General features: G+C 51.5%; 2 protein-coding genes across 5 annotated transcripts in view; one reads left to right on the forward strand and one right to left on the reverse strand.

The window, feature by feature from the left end:
• LOC134094196 (peroxisomal sarcosine oxidase-like) overlaps positions 1 to 16,334 on the forward strand; it is a 284,404-nt gene that overhangs the window by 250,054 nt on the left and 18,016 nt on the right. The gene's annotated exons all lie outside the window — the stretch shown is intronic.
• Positions 1 to 16,334, reverse strand: part of tnrc6c2 (trinucleotide repeat containing adaptor 6C2) — a 50,578-nt gene that overhangs the window by 26,108 nt on the left and 8,136 nt on the right. For 3 of the 4 annotated variants that reach the window (XM_062547559.1, XM_062547567.1, XM_062547551.1), the window contains exons 2-4: positions 12,431 to 12,530; positions 11,145 to 11,166; positions 2,678 to 3,019 (exon numbers count right to left, since the gene is read on the reverse strand). In XM_062547559.1, the coding sequence (XP_062403543.1) occupies positions 2,678 to 3,019; positions 11,145 to 11,166; positions 12,431 to 12,493 (427 nt within the window). In that variant the 5' untranslated portion in view covers positions 12,494 to 12,530. The remainder of the gene's footprint in view (positions 1 to 2,677; positions 3,020 to 11,144; positions 11,167 to 12,430; positions 12,531 to 16,334) is intronic. The other variant, XM_062547575.1, reaches the window with a different exon arrangement.

Consider the following 16,334-nt stretch of genomic DNA (forward strand, 5'->3'; position numbering starts at 1 on the left):
TGCTAAGACCTTAGAGCTTTCACTCATTTCAGAGACCAGTCCCATTGTCATTGCACTAGTGGACGCAATGGGGGAAAAATGACTTTAAGCTGAATAAATCCAGCTTTCTGAGTCACTGCCAATGTGCCAGGGACTACAGCACTGCAGAAGGGGGGTCTTAATTCCGCTTTCTTCAGGCTTCTAAAAACAGAACTGGGAATCTACAACACCTGAAAAACTGCGCACACCTTCCGTTCAACGCAAAACACATCCGACGAGCGATGAAAGCGGCAACAATCGAGATGGGAGCTGTGCTACGCGAGACACATAACAAGTCTCACGTGGGCATGGGCAGGCTGCCAAAAGCTAAATGCCTTCCTCCCAGCATGTCCCATGCAAAATGAGACGGAGAAGGGGGGGTGGGGTGGAGCTCGGGAAGAAAGGAACGTGGTGGTGGTGGTGGTGGTGGTGGTGGTGGTGGAGGGTTGGGGGAGGACAGAGAGAGTGAGAGCCAGAGGATGTAGGATGCTGACATGAGTGATTGTCTCTTGCGCTGAAAGGCAACCAAGGCGCCTGGCGCAGGAGAACGCAGCCCAGTCCGAGGCACCTACGCTCCCCACGGTACGCCATTATGCCCTGGTGCCCCGATGCCAGGCCAGAGATTACCCCGCGGCCAAAAACCCCGTCGGTGACGCAACGCGACACAAGGCCAGATAGGCCCCTTTGTCTGAAAATAACCCCCTTTTCAAGCCAATTCCGGTTTGCGGATCAAAGGCCTTGCTTGTTTTCCCAAGACTGGAATGGCACAAAAGGTTTAAAAAGCTCATCGCTCATGTTTTTTCCCTGTGCCGGAGCCAGCACTCCATGGCGTCCCTGCCTGGGAGAGAGGAGCCCTCTGACAGGCATCAGCTGGGGAGGGACAGGACTAATGAACCCACTGGGGGGATGGAGGGATAGAGAGAGAGGGAGGGAGGGAGGGAGGGAGAGGGAGGGGGGGAAGGGCTCAACGTGCGAAGACAGGGCCGCTTCTCTTTCACATGCTCTGGGAACCACAGGGCGACCATAGCATGCACAATGACACGCATGCCGTCAGCACGGCAACACCGGGCCACCCCCCCTCCCAATCTCCTCCGTCATTGGCTCGCCGCCTCGGCTTAAGTGAGCGCCTGGCTCGCGCCGCCGTTGCTAAATTGATCCGGAATAGTTCCGCACTTTGATGCTTGAGGAAGGCTCAAAATAAGTCAAGGTGAGAATACAACAGCTAATACCAGAATACCACGGTGAGGAAGGGGGAAGGGGTGGGGGTTGGGGGAAGAGGGGGAGGCACACAAGCAAATGGCAAACGGCTACAATAATAATAACCTGCAGTGGAGCACAGCCAGTGACATCGCTAGCAGTGACTTAAAAAGCCATAAAACAGCTGGTGAGCGGCGTTACCGAGCGCTACAAAGCATTTCCCAGCGCTGTTGGAACAGCGGTACCACCTGCTGTACCAGAGAGCTCCACCAGACACAGGTCCCCACTCAGGGGGTTGGGCTGAGGAGAGGGTGGGGTGTCTGGACCGGGGGGCCAGGGGGGGGGCTCACCAGCTGCTTCGTGTGTAAATACTAATCTGTTTAAAAACAATGGGCTAAAGAGCACTCTGGCCCGGGAACTCCCATGACCTCTGAACCCGTAAACTTGGGGCATAACAGTAACCGTCTCACAGTACAATAAATTATGAAGGAGCCTTGGGATAAGTCTTTGCATCTTAAAGACAACTGGATTATCTTGGCAGCAGGCTGAAGTTAAGTCATGTTAATGTCGTGCTCAGTCAAGTCTGGCGGGCTGAATTGTGAATATTCTCAGCTCCATGGTAAACACACACACAGCTACTTGACAGTGTGCTCCCACAATCTGAATGAATTGCTGAAATTACAGCAGAGTCTGCACCCTGCAGTGAACCCATCTATACAAACAAGATGGAAATCCTTCAAACTGCCAGACATGTGAATAGTGTTTCCCTTCTCTTCTGAAGAGCAGAGGGCAAAGAGGGCCACTAGAGATCTGTGACTAAATGAACATTTTACTATAATTCATTTTACAGCCAAAGTCATCAGAATTTATAGAAGCACGTTAAATACTTTCAAATCAGAACTGTTCACCCAAAAGGTCAAACAATTTCAATCAGAACAAAATGTACAAAAGCTCTCTAGCGAACAGTTAATAAGAGGGCTAATATTCGTTGCCTTGTTAAATAGTTTGAAAGAGAGCTGCGATATGTAAGCCAGTGTGTATGTGGGCCACAGCAGAAGCTCTCTTAAAACACGACACACCCTTCGTTTTCTGAATTATGAGTTGGCAGATGATCAGTAGAGATGATCTCTACTCCAGGCCACGAGAGGCACTACAGAGCCACAATACAACTGGACTGAATCACAACTTTGGTTATGTTTTTTTTACTAAACTTTACCTTATGAGGACTGGCTTTTCTGTTGCACTATAATTCAGCAATGTTACTCAGCAATGTTCAGTTGTACACAGCTGACTATACTCCTATTCTGCTGTAGTAGCAAAGACAAACGGATAAACAGGATGATCAAACACTGCAATCTCGCCTTATCAGATTCTTGACATGGACGCTTAGAGGCGAGTCAAACAGCAGAGCAGGTAAACATTGGGCATGACAACGAAAGCGAGAGAAGAGCTGGGTTCTGACCTGTATGCCTTTTGCTTGAAGGGGTTTGAGGAGGGGAGCTGGTCCCAAGCTGCGTTGAGGCAGAGGAGGAGGAGGAGGAGGAGGAGGAAGAGGAGGCGGCGAGAGGCAGGGTGCCCGCGGGCAATGGCTGGCCCCTCTTCAAAAGCTGCTTGTGCTCCTGCTGGCGGAAACGCGGGGGCACCTCTCGGGGCGGGTAGCGCGGGCCGGGCGTTGGCTGCTGCTGCTGCTGGGCACTGGAGGGGGCACGCTTGCCATTGCCACTGCTGCTAGCCGCGCACAGGGACAGGGTCAGGCTGGGGCTGGCAGGGTGCAGACTGGGGCTGGGCTTGGCAGAGTCTGGCACTGCAGGGTAAACACACACACACACACACACACACACACACACACACACACACACACACACACACACACACACACACACACACACACACACACACACACACACACACAAGAGCGGGCACACCAGGTTAGTGACAGGGGAACATGAGCTTTCACAGATTGGCACAACAAAAAACCTCATTAATGAAATCGTTTTTTTATTTCTGATGAACTGCATTTTGGACTTCTGTTGCCTATTTCTGTGTGTGGCTATTTTCTCATTTGCCTGTCAAGTGAGGAGAAAGTGTCTACGGATATTCGTGTGGAGCCCACGGGCTCAAAAACCCTCTCGGCTTCCCACAGCGCTAAACATCTCTGCGAGCGCTCTCCGGCTGTGAGCCGCCCCGTGGTCTTAGGGGCTCGGTGGAAAAACAAGCGCCGCTCTCCGCAGGAAAGCATGAAATCTTTGTCTGCCGTCTGCGCTCGGGCGATTATGCCCCCTGCCGAGACCCTCACCTCCCCGCGACCCCGCCGCATTCCTCCACTCGATGGTCTCTCTGTGTGCACGCGCTCTAATCAAGCAGCACTCTGGTATCAGCCGAACAGGAACGGCCGTCGCCCGCTGGGCACGCAACTAGAGGAGCGCCAGGGCCGGCGGGCGAAGCTTTCCGCAGGGAAGGGACTCGTGGGCAGAGCACGGGGCAAAGCTAGTCTCTGCAAATGGGAAATAATAACCATGCCTGGCATGGCACGTCATGCGTTAAGAACAACACAGGGGCTGAGCAGCACTCCCAAGCCTCCAGCTCATCCAATCGCGTCTGCTATTTGTGGGCAGGATGGGCACATAGCACGCATAACTCTGCGGCTCCACTGCCTTCATCAGTGCGCTCTGGCAAATGTAAATACGTTGTTTTGCAGCACACACACACACCCCCTGGCGGAGGTATCGAGGGGATACGTGGGGCTTGTTTAAAAACAACAGGCAGGTGGGCCACCTGGAATTGGCTGAGGAAACAAGTTTACCCAGAATCCCCCTGCCGTGCTGGGGATTAGCTACCGGGCAACGCGTCCCTCCCTCCGTACGCCACGCCGTAGTGGTGGTGGCGCTAGTGCAGGAGCGGACGTTGACCAGGTGATCATGTCAGACAGACAAGGGCGTGTCTGAGGAAAGACCCCAAAATGGTCACGTTATTAAACATTTGCTGGGGAGCTACGTCTGGACTAATTGCTACTTTGACTTTTGCCTTTTGTCCAGCTCTTAAATCTTGCTGTGGACGTGCATGTTTTTTTTAAACACTTTTCATGTCTGCACCTAACAAGGACTCCCGTCACTGGAACGCATATGCGGTCGAGATGAATGAGTGTCTCTGGTAATTTATGAGGATATGTTTAGGTTTATTCTGCGTCATATACACGGTATCTGCCTGAACTTGACTGCTAAGCACGAAGAGAATCATTTCAGAATCTCCCCTGAAATGTTCTTAAATCGAAGAAGCGTCTGTCAGGAAGCTTCTTGCTCTGCACTGCTGACAAACCGCACACACGCACCAACACACACACACACACAGTCTCTCTCTCGGTCTCTCTGCCCTCCAGCGCGGCCTGGCTGCAAGCTGCAGCTGGTGACGCAGATTGCTGATTAAATTCAGCTCAGCCAGCCTGACGCTCTCCTGGCCAATCAGCATGCAGAGGGCTGCATCCCTGCATACCCCTCCCCTCTCCTCTCCTCTCCTCTCCTCTCTCTTCCCCTCCCCTCCTCTCTGCTCCCTCCGCTTATTCAGTGCCCTCATTGTTCGGCGCTGTTGTGAATCCATTACAGGAAGCAGATGGACACTGGGGCTTTGGGATGTTCTCACAGCTAGCTCAGAGCAGGCAGCCTGCGCTCCCAAACCCCTCCACCCCCCAAACGCACTCAAATCACGGCCCTGCCTGCACTCTGCTCATCAATATTTGCACACCCTCACACCAGAAGGAAAGTTGGGCAGTCAGCTATTTCTCCTTTGGAAAAATCATTTCCATTCTATAGGTCTCTCCCAGCGATGGTGCACTGAATAGATCAGTGATTTTCACTTTTCATTTAATATTTCTTCATCATTATTATTCAAAGAAACAGTGGGACCATTATCTCTTTTAAAACACTACAGTTGGCAGTACTTTGGGTCAGTATGCCGTATGTGCTTGTAGATCGAAAGCCCAGTGCCTCAGTAAACCTCAATCATTTTGATATAGATTACACAGAAGGAAAAAATTCACACCGAGTTCACACAAACGATTTAATATGTGAGCCATGAAGTGCTGATGGTGCGCTTTTATTAAACAGCCTCCCGCGCAGTGCGAACGTCTCACATGAATTATCCAGTCTCGTGTCAACAGAGCCATCAAAGGAGCACTCAAAACAAAGCTGAGGGGCTTGCTCTGCTATTTCATCATGTGCTGTGAGGGAGCGCGACGAGAGCACGAGGAGGAGGAGAGCGAGACAAAGGCCTCAGACAGCGTCGCACACCTACTGTATGTGTGCCAGTGGCACAGCGGCACGACGACACGCCGACGAGAGAGAGCTCTGACGCCTCGCTGATGCTAAAAGCAGAGGGCACAGACGTTTCAGGTGCCCCATCAAAAAAAAAAAGACGACGAGGGAAAAAAAGGAGAAAAAAAAGACTAATTTTAATTGAAGTTGAAAGGTGGTGATTAAATGAATTATTGTAACGAGAGCACTGTAAATTCCATTAAACCATCTGACTGAGGTACTATCCGCAATCACCCAGCCAGCCTATAATTACGGCCTCCCTAAGATGAATGGTTAATTAAACAGAGGAAAGCGCAGGGATCCGGGATCCCGGCTCTGGGAGCAGCGCTCCAGACGCCGCCTTCGGCTTCCGAGAGCCTTCCCTCCGGAGAAGGCGTTAGGGCTCGGGCGGCAAGGTGAGCGCCAGGCTTTTGTCTGAGACGCCATTTAAATGCGCCGGCACAAACACACAAGGTTTGGAGGGGGGCGGGGGGGAGGAGGAGGAGGAGGAGGAGGCGGGTTAGCAGAAAAGATTGCGGCACTGCAAAGCTCCTGTCTCCTTTGCGCTCTCCCCCATTCTCTAACACTCACTCACTCGCTCTATCTCTCCTAGCGCAGAGGATTTGCAGGATCAGAAGCTGGATACACATCAGGGAGGGATTTGGCCGTAATGGCAAATGAGAGAATATGCAGGTGGCATCTCGGGCACAGTTAAGCCCGCGCAGCCCAGACACACAGGGCTCTGCAGACGTCTCCGGTCTCCAGCCCTGGGGACGCCCACATCATGTGGCAGAGAGGCACCAAGGACACCGCAGTTTAGAGGAGAAGAAAGAGACAGAGAAACCCAGAGAGAGAGAGAGAGAGAGAGAGAGAGAGAGAGAGAGTGGGGGATGAAGAGAAAAAGAGAGAGAGAGTGAGAGTGGGGGATGAAGAGAGAAAGAGAGAGAGTGAGAGTGGGGGATGAAGAGAGAAGAATAAAAACAAGAGAGAGAGAAAAGTGGGGGAAGGTGAGAAGAATATGAGAGGAAAAGAAATACAGGAGGGAGGCCCTTCATCTCTCACGGTGGCTGCTAGAAGTCACACTGCTGGTGTGTAGGTGTGTGTGTGTGTGTGTGTGTGTGTGTGTGTGTGTGTGTGTGTGTGTGTGTGTGTGTGTGTGTGTGTGTGTGTGTGTGTGTGTGTGTGTGTGTGTGTGTGTGGTGACACTGGGGGAACTCTGTGGTCTCCAGACAGCCCATGGCACTGGGAGTGGGGGTGGAGGAGCGCTCCCAGGGAGGGAGCACGGTTGTCGGGCATGGGGCTGGGTGATAGATGGGGGGAAGGGTTCGTCTGGGAGGGCCAGGCAGAGCCCATCTGTCAGGGCTTTGGAGAGCGAGGGGGTGACGGTCGCCCAGACGCAGCCTCTAACCCCTCACCCCGCCAATGCCTGGCTGTTGCTATGGGGATGCCGGTCAATTGGGTAATTTGCGGCATATCTGTGACTATCTTAAGGAGGCAGTCTGTGACTTGGTTTCAGTTTTCGCAAAAGCTTCTTGATATTTGAGCTCGACAGCCAATCAAATTACACACTGGCCTATATTTTTCTTGCTCCTAGAGCAAAGGCTGGGATTGTTTATGGCCCGGCTGTCGGAGCCACTATGTTTGTTTTCCATTCACAGGGCCAGGGTTGTCCGTTAACATCACAGTCTTTTGGACTCAGGCACTGAACAGACAGCTCGAGGTAACGTCATGGGATTACAATTGTGGACTGCATCTTTTACTCACAACCTCAAATAAACATTGACACCTAAATTAAAGAGAGCATTACGAACAATGACATAAAAATAGCAAACACTAATTACTCGTGACCTCGTAAGATGGCAGCCACAGGTGGAGCCTGTGCCGACGAGCTGGGAGAAGCAGCACTACTTAATTAACTTAATCTACTGACACCATTTCCATCCGTCACCACCATACACAGAGCTACCGCTGCTGCAGCAGACAGCTCCTGCCTTATCGCTGAAATGAATACTTTAATGATTAAAAGCATACGCCGGTCTTATCTGACCAGCAGGCATCTTCTCAGAAAAATTATGTGTTGTGTTTTAAAACGGATGTAATACAATATTTATGGTGTCATATGTCAATATGTATAGTGGCTTCCTCTAGAGGGGGAAGTAAGTCTCAACGCATGACCATATGTTGTGCAGCTACCCCGACCCTTCAAGCACTCTCTAACCACAGCCAAAGGTCTTTATCATAATGTTACAAATGAGGAGGAATATTTCATCTGCAGCAGCACTACGATGGATTACACAGTTTCTTCAAGAGTGCTGAGCGCTACAAGCTTTCTGAAGCATAGGTCATTGAGATTCTGTTTCTCATTTGTCTGCTACATTATGTGAGAAACAGAAAACAATTTGGGGGGGGGGGGGGTGTTGCTCTCAAAATAATAAATGTGACGGATGTAATTCAAACTTGCTCGCCGATTAATTTATAGAGTATTTATAAATGTCGCCATTAAAGATGACACCAGCCTCACCCCTTCCAAAGCAAATGAGCAGCTAATTAGATTGCGATTCATGAGAATCGGACTCGAGTGTTGACGCAATTAATTGAATGTGAAATTGCAAATTAATCCAATCTGGAGTTTACGATGTCCCGGGTGGGGCGGTGTGTGTGTGGGGAAGGGGGTAACGCTGTTATCTTTCGTGACACCATGTAAATATGAGCCTCGGAATGCCAACTATGCCCGGCGTCTCCAGGGGAACAGAAAGAGCGGAGTAAGGGGAAAAGCGGAATGAAGGATTGACATGCGTTTCCTACGTCCTTTCACCCTACCAAGTGCAGAGGCAGCAAAACTGGCAAACCCCATATGTTTTCTAATCCACAACTGAAAATGCAGGCAAAGAAATGAACGCCCCGGTATTATTCTGGCTTTGGCGATGGACCCCAGTGGCCTTTTTCCTCTATTAACATTTCCCTTTCCGATTTCTCCAGTCTGTACATTTCCATAATTTATGGTTGTGTGCATGTACTTGTGCATTCCGTGTGTGTGTGTGTTTAAAAAGGGCATTATCGTCCAGGCCCTGCAGCAATTACAGTCTGAGGGTGTTAGCCTCACTAGTGGCTGTGGAGAGGAGACTGGCTCTGGCCCCAGTGGCCTCCAGTCAGTCATGGCTGTGGAGCCTTTTATTTGCTCAGGGAGGGGGACCAGCCTGATTGGGTGATTGGAGTGTGTGTGTGTGTTTGGGGGGGGGGGGGGGGGGGTTTGGGATTATCTCGCCTTCCGGCTAATGGGCCTCACACTAGGCCTGGCCAAGTCTGCACAGAGGCCACAATATGGGGGTGCTCTTTATATATGGTGTCTGTGTGTGTGTGTGTGTGTGTGTGTTTTATAATGTGTGTATATTCTGCATGAGTTAATGGGGGGCACTGGAGTTAATGCAGCCGTGGCTCCGAGTTTATCTCATTCTCATGCATATGGCAGCGGCAGGCAGGCAGGATCGATTACCGCAAACAAGTTGAAATGCTAAGGAAGGGCAGCCGTGATTTAGAGGCCGCGCCGGGGAGGGGGGCCGGTCCCTAGCGCACCATTGTTCACCACGGCGTCGACAGCGCACCGTGCTTTATTTCCTACACACGACCTCCACCTCGGCGACACCGCCGAGAGGAGAGAAACGCGCCGCAGTGATTACTCCCGACGCCCAAGTGAAACTCCATTTTTTATTCATATAGCCAGGTTTTGTGTCGAGCGCGTTTAGCGGCCGCGTTCGCGCTGCTGAGCACATGTATGCCGTTATCTGCATGCCGCATGCTGTAGTCAGCGCTGCGGCGTGCTGGAGTGTGCTGGAGGCTGAGGCAGCTTGTGTTGTCAACCATGGGAGGATATACAGCCCCCAGAGCAGCGATTAGCCACCACAGCAGAGAGGAGTTTGCCCTCGTTCCCCTCGTTTCCCCCCACCATCTCCACCGCCGCCCACTCTCTGTCGAGCCACGCAACTCCTCGGTGACCCCCTTTCTCTCTTGCCATGTCGTCGCCCTTCTCCTCTTTTCCACCGCTCACTCGACACTTTCACTCGCCCACTTTTTTTGGGCCTTCCTGTGCGACTGACTCCCTCCTTCCTGTGGGGCTTCCTGCGCTCTCGTAGCTGCGCCCGTGCCCGTCTCTGGTTCCGTCAGACGCTGTCTGGCTCACGGCCAGACGGGGCATCACATGGGACAAACTGAGCTGTGGCATGAAGTGCCAACACCTCTGTCAAAGCTCACATCAGATCACCAGGATGACGTTTGAGGCCGTCAGCCACCGGCCCTGCCACGCTCCTTCCGCACTTAGCTGGCATTCTATTGCCACTCCACATTCTAACAAGAGAGAGGTGGTAGCTTCAAAGTGGGATTTCTGGGCATGTGATCTTAAGGGTACTCTGTAGGGGATTAGGGTACAATTAAGCAGTGGGGTTCCATTCCTTGCTTGCCATGAGGGAGGTATGGGTTACACTAGCTCATACCTCAACATCTCAACACAACCAGCATCCCGCTTTAACCCGAAGGTCAATCGGCGCGTTAACTGGATCAGCCTGGGGCTCCCACGAGCCGAGCGTGGTCAGGGAGCTGCCGGCCAGGTGTGGCGTGTGGACAGAGGGCTCTAGAGCAGATGCCGCAAGAGAGGAGGAGGAGGAGGAGGAGGAGGAGATCTTCGTCTTGGACGGCGGGGCTGACTTCCATCTGTCTTGCAGCTTGTTTCTGCTACGCTGTGTGCATCCAGGTCTTAGGAAAACAGACACCATGTGTTTGAGATGAATTTTTCTGCCTTTGGGACTCCCGAGCTTGATCTTATCTTATCTGCGCTGCCTGGCAGTACAAAGTAGAGTGGGGGGGGAGGGAGGGGGGACTGCCCTGAGGAGTCACGCCCACAACAACAACCAGCCGCTGCCGACGCGTCTCCTCGAGAACACGGGGGCATATGGCCACACAAACCGCCTTAATATCTTCAAATATGTCAGGATCAAACACAAGCCTTCGGTTTCCCTGGCAGTAGCTACGCTGTCACGCCACTGCGTCTGTCCAGGCCATGCAGGCAGGCAGCAGAACGCAGCGTAAAACACACAACCACGACAGCAAGAACGTCTCCAGCCCCTGCCAGCGGTGGGGTGAGGGGTGAGCGGACTCTGGGAGCAGCATGGGAGTCATGTACATGAGGGGGCAAAGAGGGCAACAGAACGGGCAAGAGTGGCGCTGGAGCCCTGCGTGGCGTGCTCGTATAGGCTTGCCTTCACCCAAGCGAGTGTGTGCTAATGAAATTACGCACACGCGTCAGCGGGCATTAGTGTATGAGAGGCGTGCCATGGCAGCCTCCGAGAGCTCCAGGAAGCCATGAAGGCAGGGAGACCTAAAACAAAGCAAAAGGCTAGACCTTCCTCCTCCTCCTCTTCTTCTTCTTCGCTATCTGGCAGCTATAACAACACGCTCTACAACAACACACTTTATTGGAGCTGATAAGGGTGTGAATCATTGCTGTATATTTTTAGACAGCTTATCACCAACACTCACAAAAACACACACACTTTCCTGCACACACGCACACACACACACACGCACACAGCGCAAAGTAGCACACAATCACAAGCGCGCACACACAAACATGTGGGGGAGGATGAAACTCACCTTTGGTTTTCTGTTCAGCAACCTGAAAGAGAAGGACAGAGGCATGTTTTTCAGTCTTCACGTGTAAACACACTTCACATACATTATTTACATGGCATTTGCATGGCCACGGTTGAATATTTATGAGCCAGCCGTGAGACAGGTACACAAACATCAGCGCCAACGTTTGCGCTCATTGCTGGGTGAGATGGGAATTCGAAAACAAACTCAAGCTCTGTTTGCGCTCAGAAATGAACTGCTGGGCCACGACGACACAATATAATTCGGCTCAGCGTTCCAGTCACCAGGTACTACTCAACAAATCCGAGGCACGTTTGCATTTCTACAAAGATGCCACCGTCAGTATAGCAATCAGCGAGACTGGGACTTGAACTTGAAACTGGCACGAGACGCAAACGTAACTCTATGAGGAGCGAGACACAAAAGCCAGACTGCACAGCCTCTCAGCATGACACGACATGTACTGCTGAAAAAGGGAAAAGAGGAGAAGGAGAAGGAGAAGGAGAAGGGAGGAGGAGGAGGAGGAAGAGGAGGAGGGCGGTGGTGTGGTTGTGGGGAGAGGCAGAGAAAAGCAAGCCTCAACTTCAAGGCTCTAGAACACCCTGCCTCGTAATCCAAATAAGAGGCCCAGAAGGCGCCTGCAGTTAAAAAAAAAAAAAAAAAAATGCTGGCAGGACTGGCAGCCGGGTAATCGAATAGAAATAGATTACAAATGGCGCTCTGTGTGAGAGGAGCGCGTGGGGGGAGGACGGGAGGGCGGACGGACGGGCAGGCGAGAGGCCACGGGAGGGAGAGGGCTAAACAGGGCAAGGGCAGCGTGCTAGTTAGCTGGCCTGCTAAACTCCTTAACGCCATCCTCACCCCAGTAATGCCACTAATCTGCCAGGACACCTGTCTGAGGCCTGGACGAAGAGCACCCTGAGCGGGTCCGGTGGCAGCGCCGGGCTGCAGGGACGTGCCACCATATGAACTTGATAAGGGGAACACGGAGCCCCACCAGCGCCAAGGATATAATAAGGGCCAATTCACTTCCATTTCAGAAGAGTGCCAGAATTCTTTTTACCCCCAATTTCATCATTACTCGATTTAGAAATTCTAGTGATGGGTGCAGTAAGTCACTTAAAAATCCTGCCTTCCTTTTAGGTAACATTTTACAAGAAACAAATGATCATCGCAAGCTACAAATGAACTTACCATTACCAATTACATTTGGTGAAGTACTGAAATGTAAGATCTATGTAGGAAACACGGGGGTTGACGTATAGACTGGGAAGGATGCTACACACCTTTTTCTGAGCAGCTTCCTTCTTTGACTTTTCTTCTTGCTTTTTCTTTTTCTTTTCTTCCATCAAATGGTTCTCTCCTTGTGTTTCTAGCTTCTCTCAGCTGCAAAGAAAAAGAGCAAATACATTACTCAACAGAAAGACCAAGACCATACATAAGGAGAGATTTAAACAACCCCAAAAAGATACGCGTAAAGAGGCAAACGGAAAACCTCCCTGAGGCAAATCACATGTCAAGGCCAAAGAATACAGTCCCTAAGATGCAATTTCCTTCATGGACAAAGTGAAAACTGTCTCTACCAGTCCAAGTGACTGGGGCAGGGGAGGGGAGGCCAGGCAAGATCAAGTACCTGGAGCGGACAGGCAAAGTGTTTTATTTCAACCTTTTATTTCATTTGGCTGAAGCACAGAGAGTGTTGGTGGAAACTATTGGAGGCATGAGGAGTGTGGAGCAGGGGAGCAAGTGGACACTGGCCGACAGGGCCAGGGAGCTCAGGGTCAGCACTCGGCCACACGGCCCGGTCATCTCTCATATCGCTCTGGGATCAAACCGCTCGCCTGGCACCCTTTGGTGTCAATAGGAACCAGTGTGCTGAATTTAAGATACCGCTGCAGCTGAGAGCAAGAACGCTGTATTAAAGAATGTGAGCTGTCACACTACACTCTAGATGGGGAAACGCTAGCCGTAAAATAATGTTAGTTTTAGAGTGGTCAACTGACATGGTGCTCCTCGTATCACTGCTGGGACTATAATCCCAGAGCAACAACAGAGATTAAGGTAACCCAAATATGACGACTTGGAAGAAACGATCATTTAGTATACAGAGAGGATTTGGCTGCATGAAAGATTTGTCTGTGTATTCAGCTAGATGATTCGTCTATGTTTTGTCCCTCTCCATCTCATCAGGCAAACGTTTGTGGCTTTGCTCGTAACGTTGCCATGATCCTGCCCATGAGCCCGGCGCTGGCCTCGACTGCCTCCCCTGCCTGATGTGGCTCTGGCCGCCTGCTGCCGTCGCCCCCATTGTTCACACTTGTGCACAGCGAGGGGCCCAGACCGCCCGGCCGGCACAATGAGCCATTGTGCTTTGTCCTCGGCCAACGGAGAGACACAAATCTCAAAAGGCCACACATTCTGTCCCAGAAGCACCCCCGTCCTCCGTCCTCCCATCAGCGAGCTCGCCGCCGGCCCCTCTGGACGACGCCTGGCGGCGCGGTCGCCCCGGCATTTGGGCCGAGCTCTCCGTCCGCGTCACAATAACACGCTCCTGCACGGAGATGTGATGTGATGTGATGTGCAGCGAGCGTGGCGGTGGCGGCAGCTCAGGGATGAATACATTAATGTGCAATCGTAATACAGAAATGATGGGGAGTGCGTCCTGCTGCGTTGGCGCTTTAGTCGGGGAGGAGCTGTCAATCATCAGCAGGGGAGGGCGCTGACTGACAGCGGAGGGGCGGATTTGGGGAGGGGGTGGGTGGGGGGTTCCAGAGGGGGATGCTGCTGCTGCTGCTATGGCAGGCAGACGGGCTTGTAACCGGGAAACGGTCAGATCTGCCCATTAACCGGCCCCGTTCTGATCTCAGCCTCTCCTGCTTCGCAGCAGCTGTTCCAACAGCCGATTGGCTGGCCTGCGCCATCTCCATCGCGGCTATCCAATCGCATCGTAGAGCTTGACTGACAGGCATTTCCTACCCCCCTCTGATATTTGCTGGCTCTGGTCCAAAAACTGGGGGATGGTAAGCTGGCATGAGAGCGCTGTTTTGAAATTTCTCCCCCATGTGTTTTGTGGAAGGGGACACAGGATCGCTTTTAAAAATATCCAGAACCCTTTGTGTGCTGGAATTTTCCAGAAGCTGACGATTCTAGCTGATAGTAGGCTCGTCTACCCGAATCGGAGAAGGATTTCTATTTTTCAACAAAGGCCGTTTAAACAATGTGGGTATCCACTTGATTTGCTTGTATAAAAATAAAAAATAAATCATCACACACTGGCTGCAGTGAGGAGGATGTCCCGGCAACGGCTTAAAATAGCTCTCAACGATTGTTTGTGGCCTCTAGCCTATATATTGAACAAACCAACATGTTTTCCTCTGTGATCTGCAGGTCCATGACATCACACTAGGGATGCTTTTCATCCTCTCATTTATTTCTGTGATCCACTGCTCTGGGTGTTTACAGAAAACACGTTAATCGAAAGAGAGGTGGTGGTAAACCAACTGATCTACCCACGATCCCGTTGAGAGGTTAACTTGGGCATTATCCTAAATCCACATCATGGAATAACCTTAAATATTTGTTGGCAGACTGCGATGGGATGAAAGCTCTGCTTCAAATCCTGAAATGAGCGGTTCTGAGGATCTTTGCTGGGAAGCTCTTTATTCTGGGTTTGAGTCAGAGTATGGCCAACTGTCATCGATATTGGAACCCGACACAGGCTACTCAGACCTGATCCAAGTCCTGAACAAAAAGGGCTTTTACAGCCAGGATAACTTGATGAGATAAGAGAGGTCCAATTCACTAACAGACTTAAATACATGATGGATGCTTTCAGGATAAAGTGCTATTGATACTTGTGAATTTGGCTATTACTGCTGGTTATACGAGTATTACTTTAATAGTTTTATATGATTACTGTTATACCGGTCCGCTGGAATAAGCTATTCTTCCGATCCGCAATGCTTGTGAACACGTGAGGGCAGCTCGCCTCACACTGATTAAGCCATGTCAGTCCCTCTATGAATGCTGAGCACTCTTGGCAGGACCACACTGTGTTACGAGCAGCACCAAACACAAATGGGACAACAAGGTCACCTGGTGCTTCTGCACCACTCACTCACATGGGGCCAATCGGGGGGTAGAAGACCTCCCATGGAAAAAAAAAAACGAGAGCAGAACAGAAAAACAAATTCTCCATTCAGAATTTTTTCTGTGAATGAGGTGCAGTGGATAAAACAAAGTGATCTTCCACTAAAGAGGCTTTGAAATTCTGTTCACACACTACGCACTAGTACTTGTTATAAATTACAAGCGTCTGACGTTGGGGGAATTTAGTCCGCTGTCAGTTGCCAAGCACTCCACGGCATGGGGGGAGACCGTGCTGAAAAAGGAAGCCCGTTCGAATGAAGAAAAGGATGTGTCGAAAGAGCTGAATCTGAACCCAGACGTGACCAGATGCACCGTGTAAAACACACAGCGCATTGGTGAGGGTTAGCGAACAAAGCAAAACACAAAAAAAGCTACAATAGACACCCCATGAAATAAACTGTCAGAATTGTGTAAATGGCTTCAAAGCCAAGTTCCCCTTAGTGCACGTGACTGCACGGCTGAGCTTTTGCCCGAGTGTGCTAGATAGGGAGAGGGAGACAGAGAGAGAGAGGGAGAGAGAGAGCGTGCACAGGAGGAGGTGGAGGAGGGGAAGGCTCCAACTGAAAGGTTGTGTGCAGAGCAAGACGTTCCTGGCGCAGGGCCATGGCCGCCAGGCAAACAGAGCGCTGCGTGTTCCGCTCACTCGACTGCTGGAGCCTGCTGGCCCCAGCCTCCGTGCAGAGAAGCGGGGAAAGGGGGGGGGGGGGGGGGGGGGAGTGGTGGGGGGAGAAAATGGCCGCTCCTCCTCCTCCTCCTCTCCCTCTTGTCGTCCCTCTCCCCGCTCTCGGCCTTCCCGCGGCCACACATTAGCATCCCGTGGTCCGGGACGGGCCCGGCTTCCTCTGGCAGAGCTCCTAACCTGGAGCATAATCCCCGCGCCCCGGCTACCGCGGCACATGAGACCGGCTTAACCAGAGGAAATAGCACGTACGGCGACCAAACAGCCAAAACATTGAAAAAAATATATATATATAAATGTTCGCCGGCTACCGCACAGTTCTTTTGTTTTGCGACGGTCTGGTGTTTAGCATTCCAGTGGGT

The sequence above is a fragment of the Sardina pilchardus genome, chromosome 1 (genome assembly GCF_963854185.1).
Source record: "Sardina pilchardus chromosome 1, fSarPil1.1, whole genome shotgun sequence".
NCBI lineage: Eukaryota > Metazoa > Chordata > Actinopteri > Clupeiformes > Clupeidae > Sardina > Sardina pilchardus.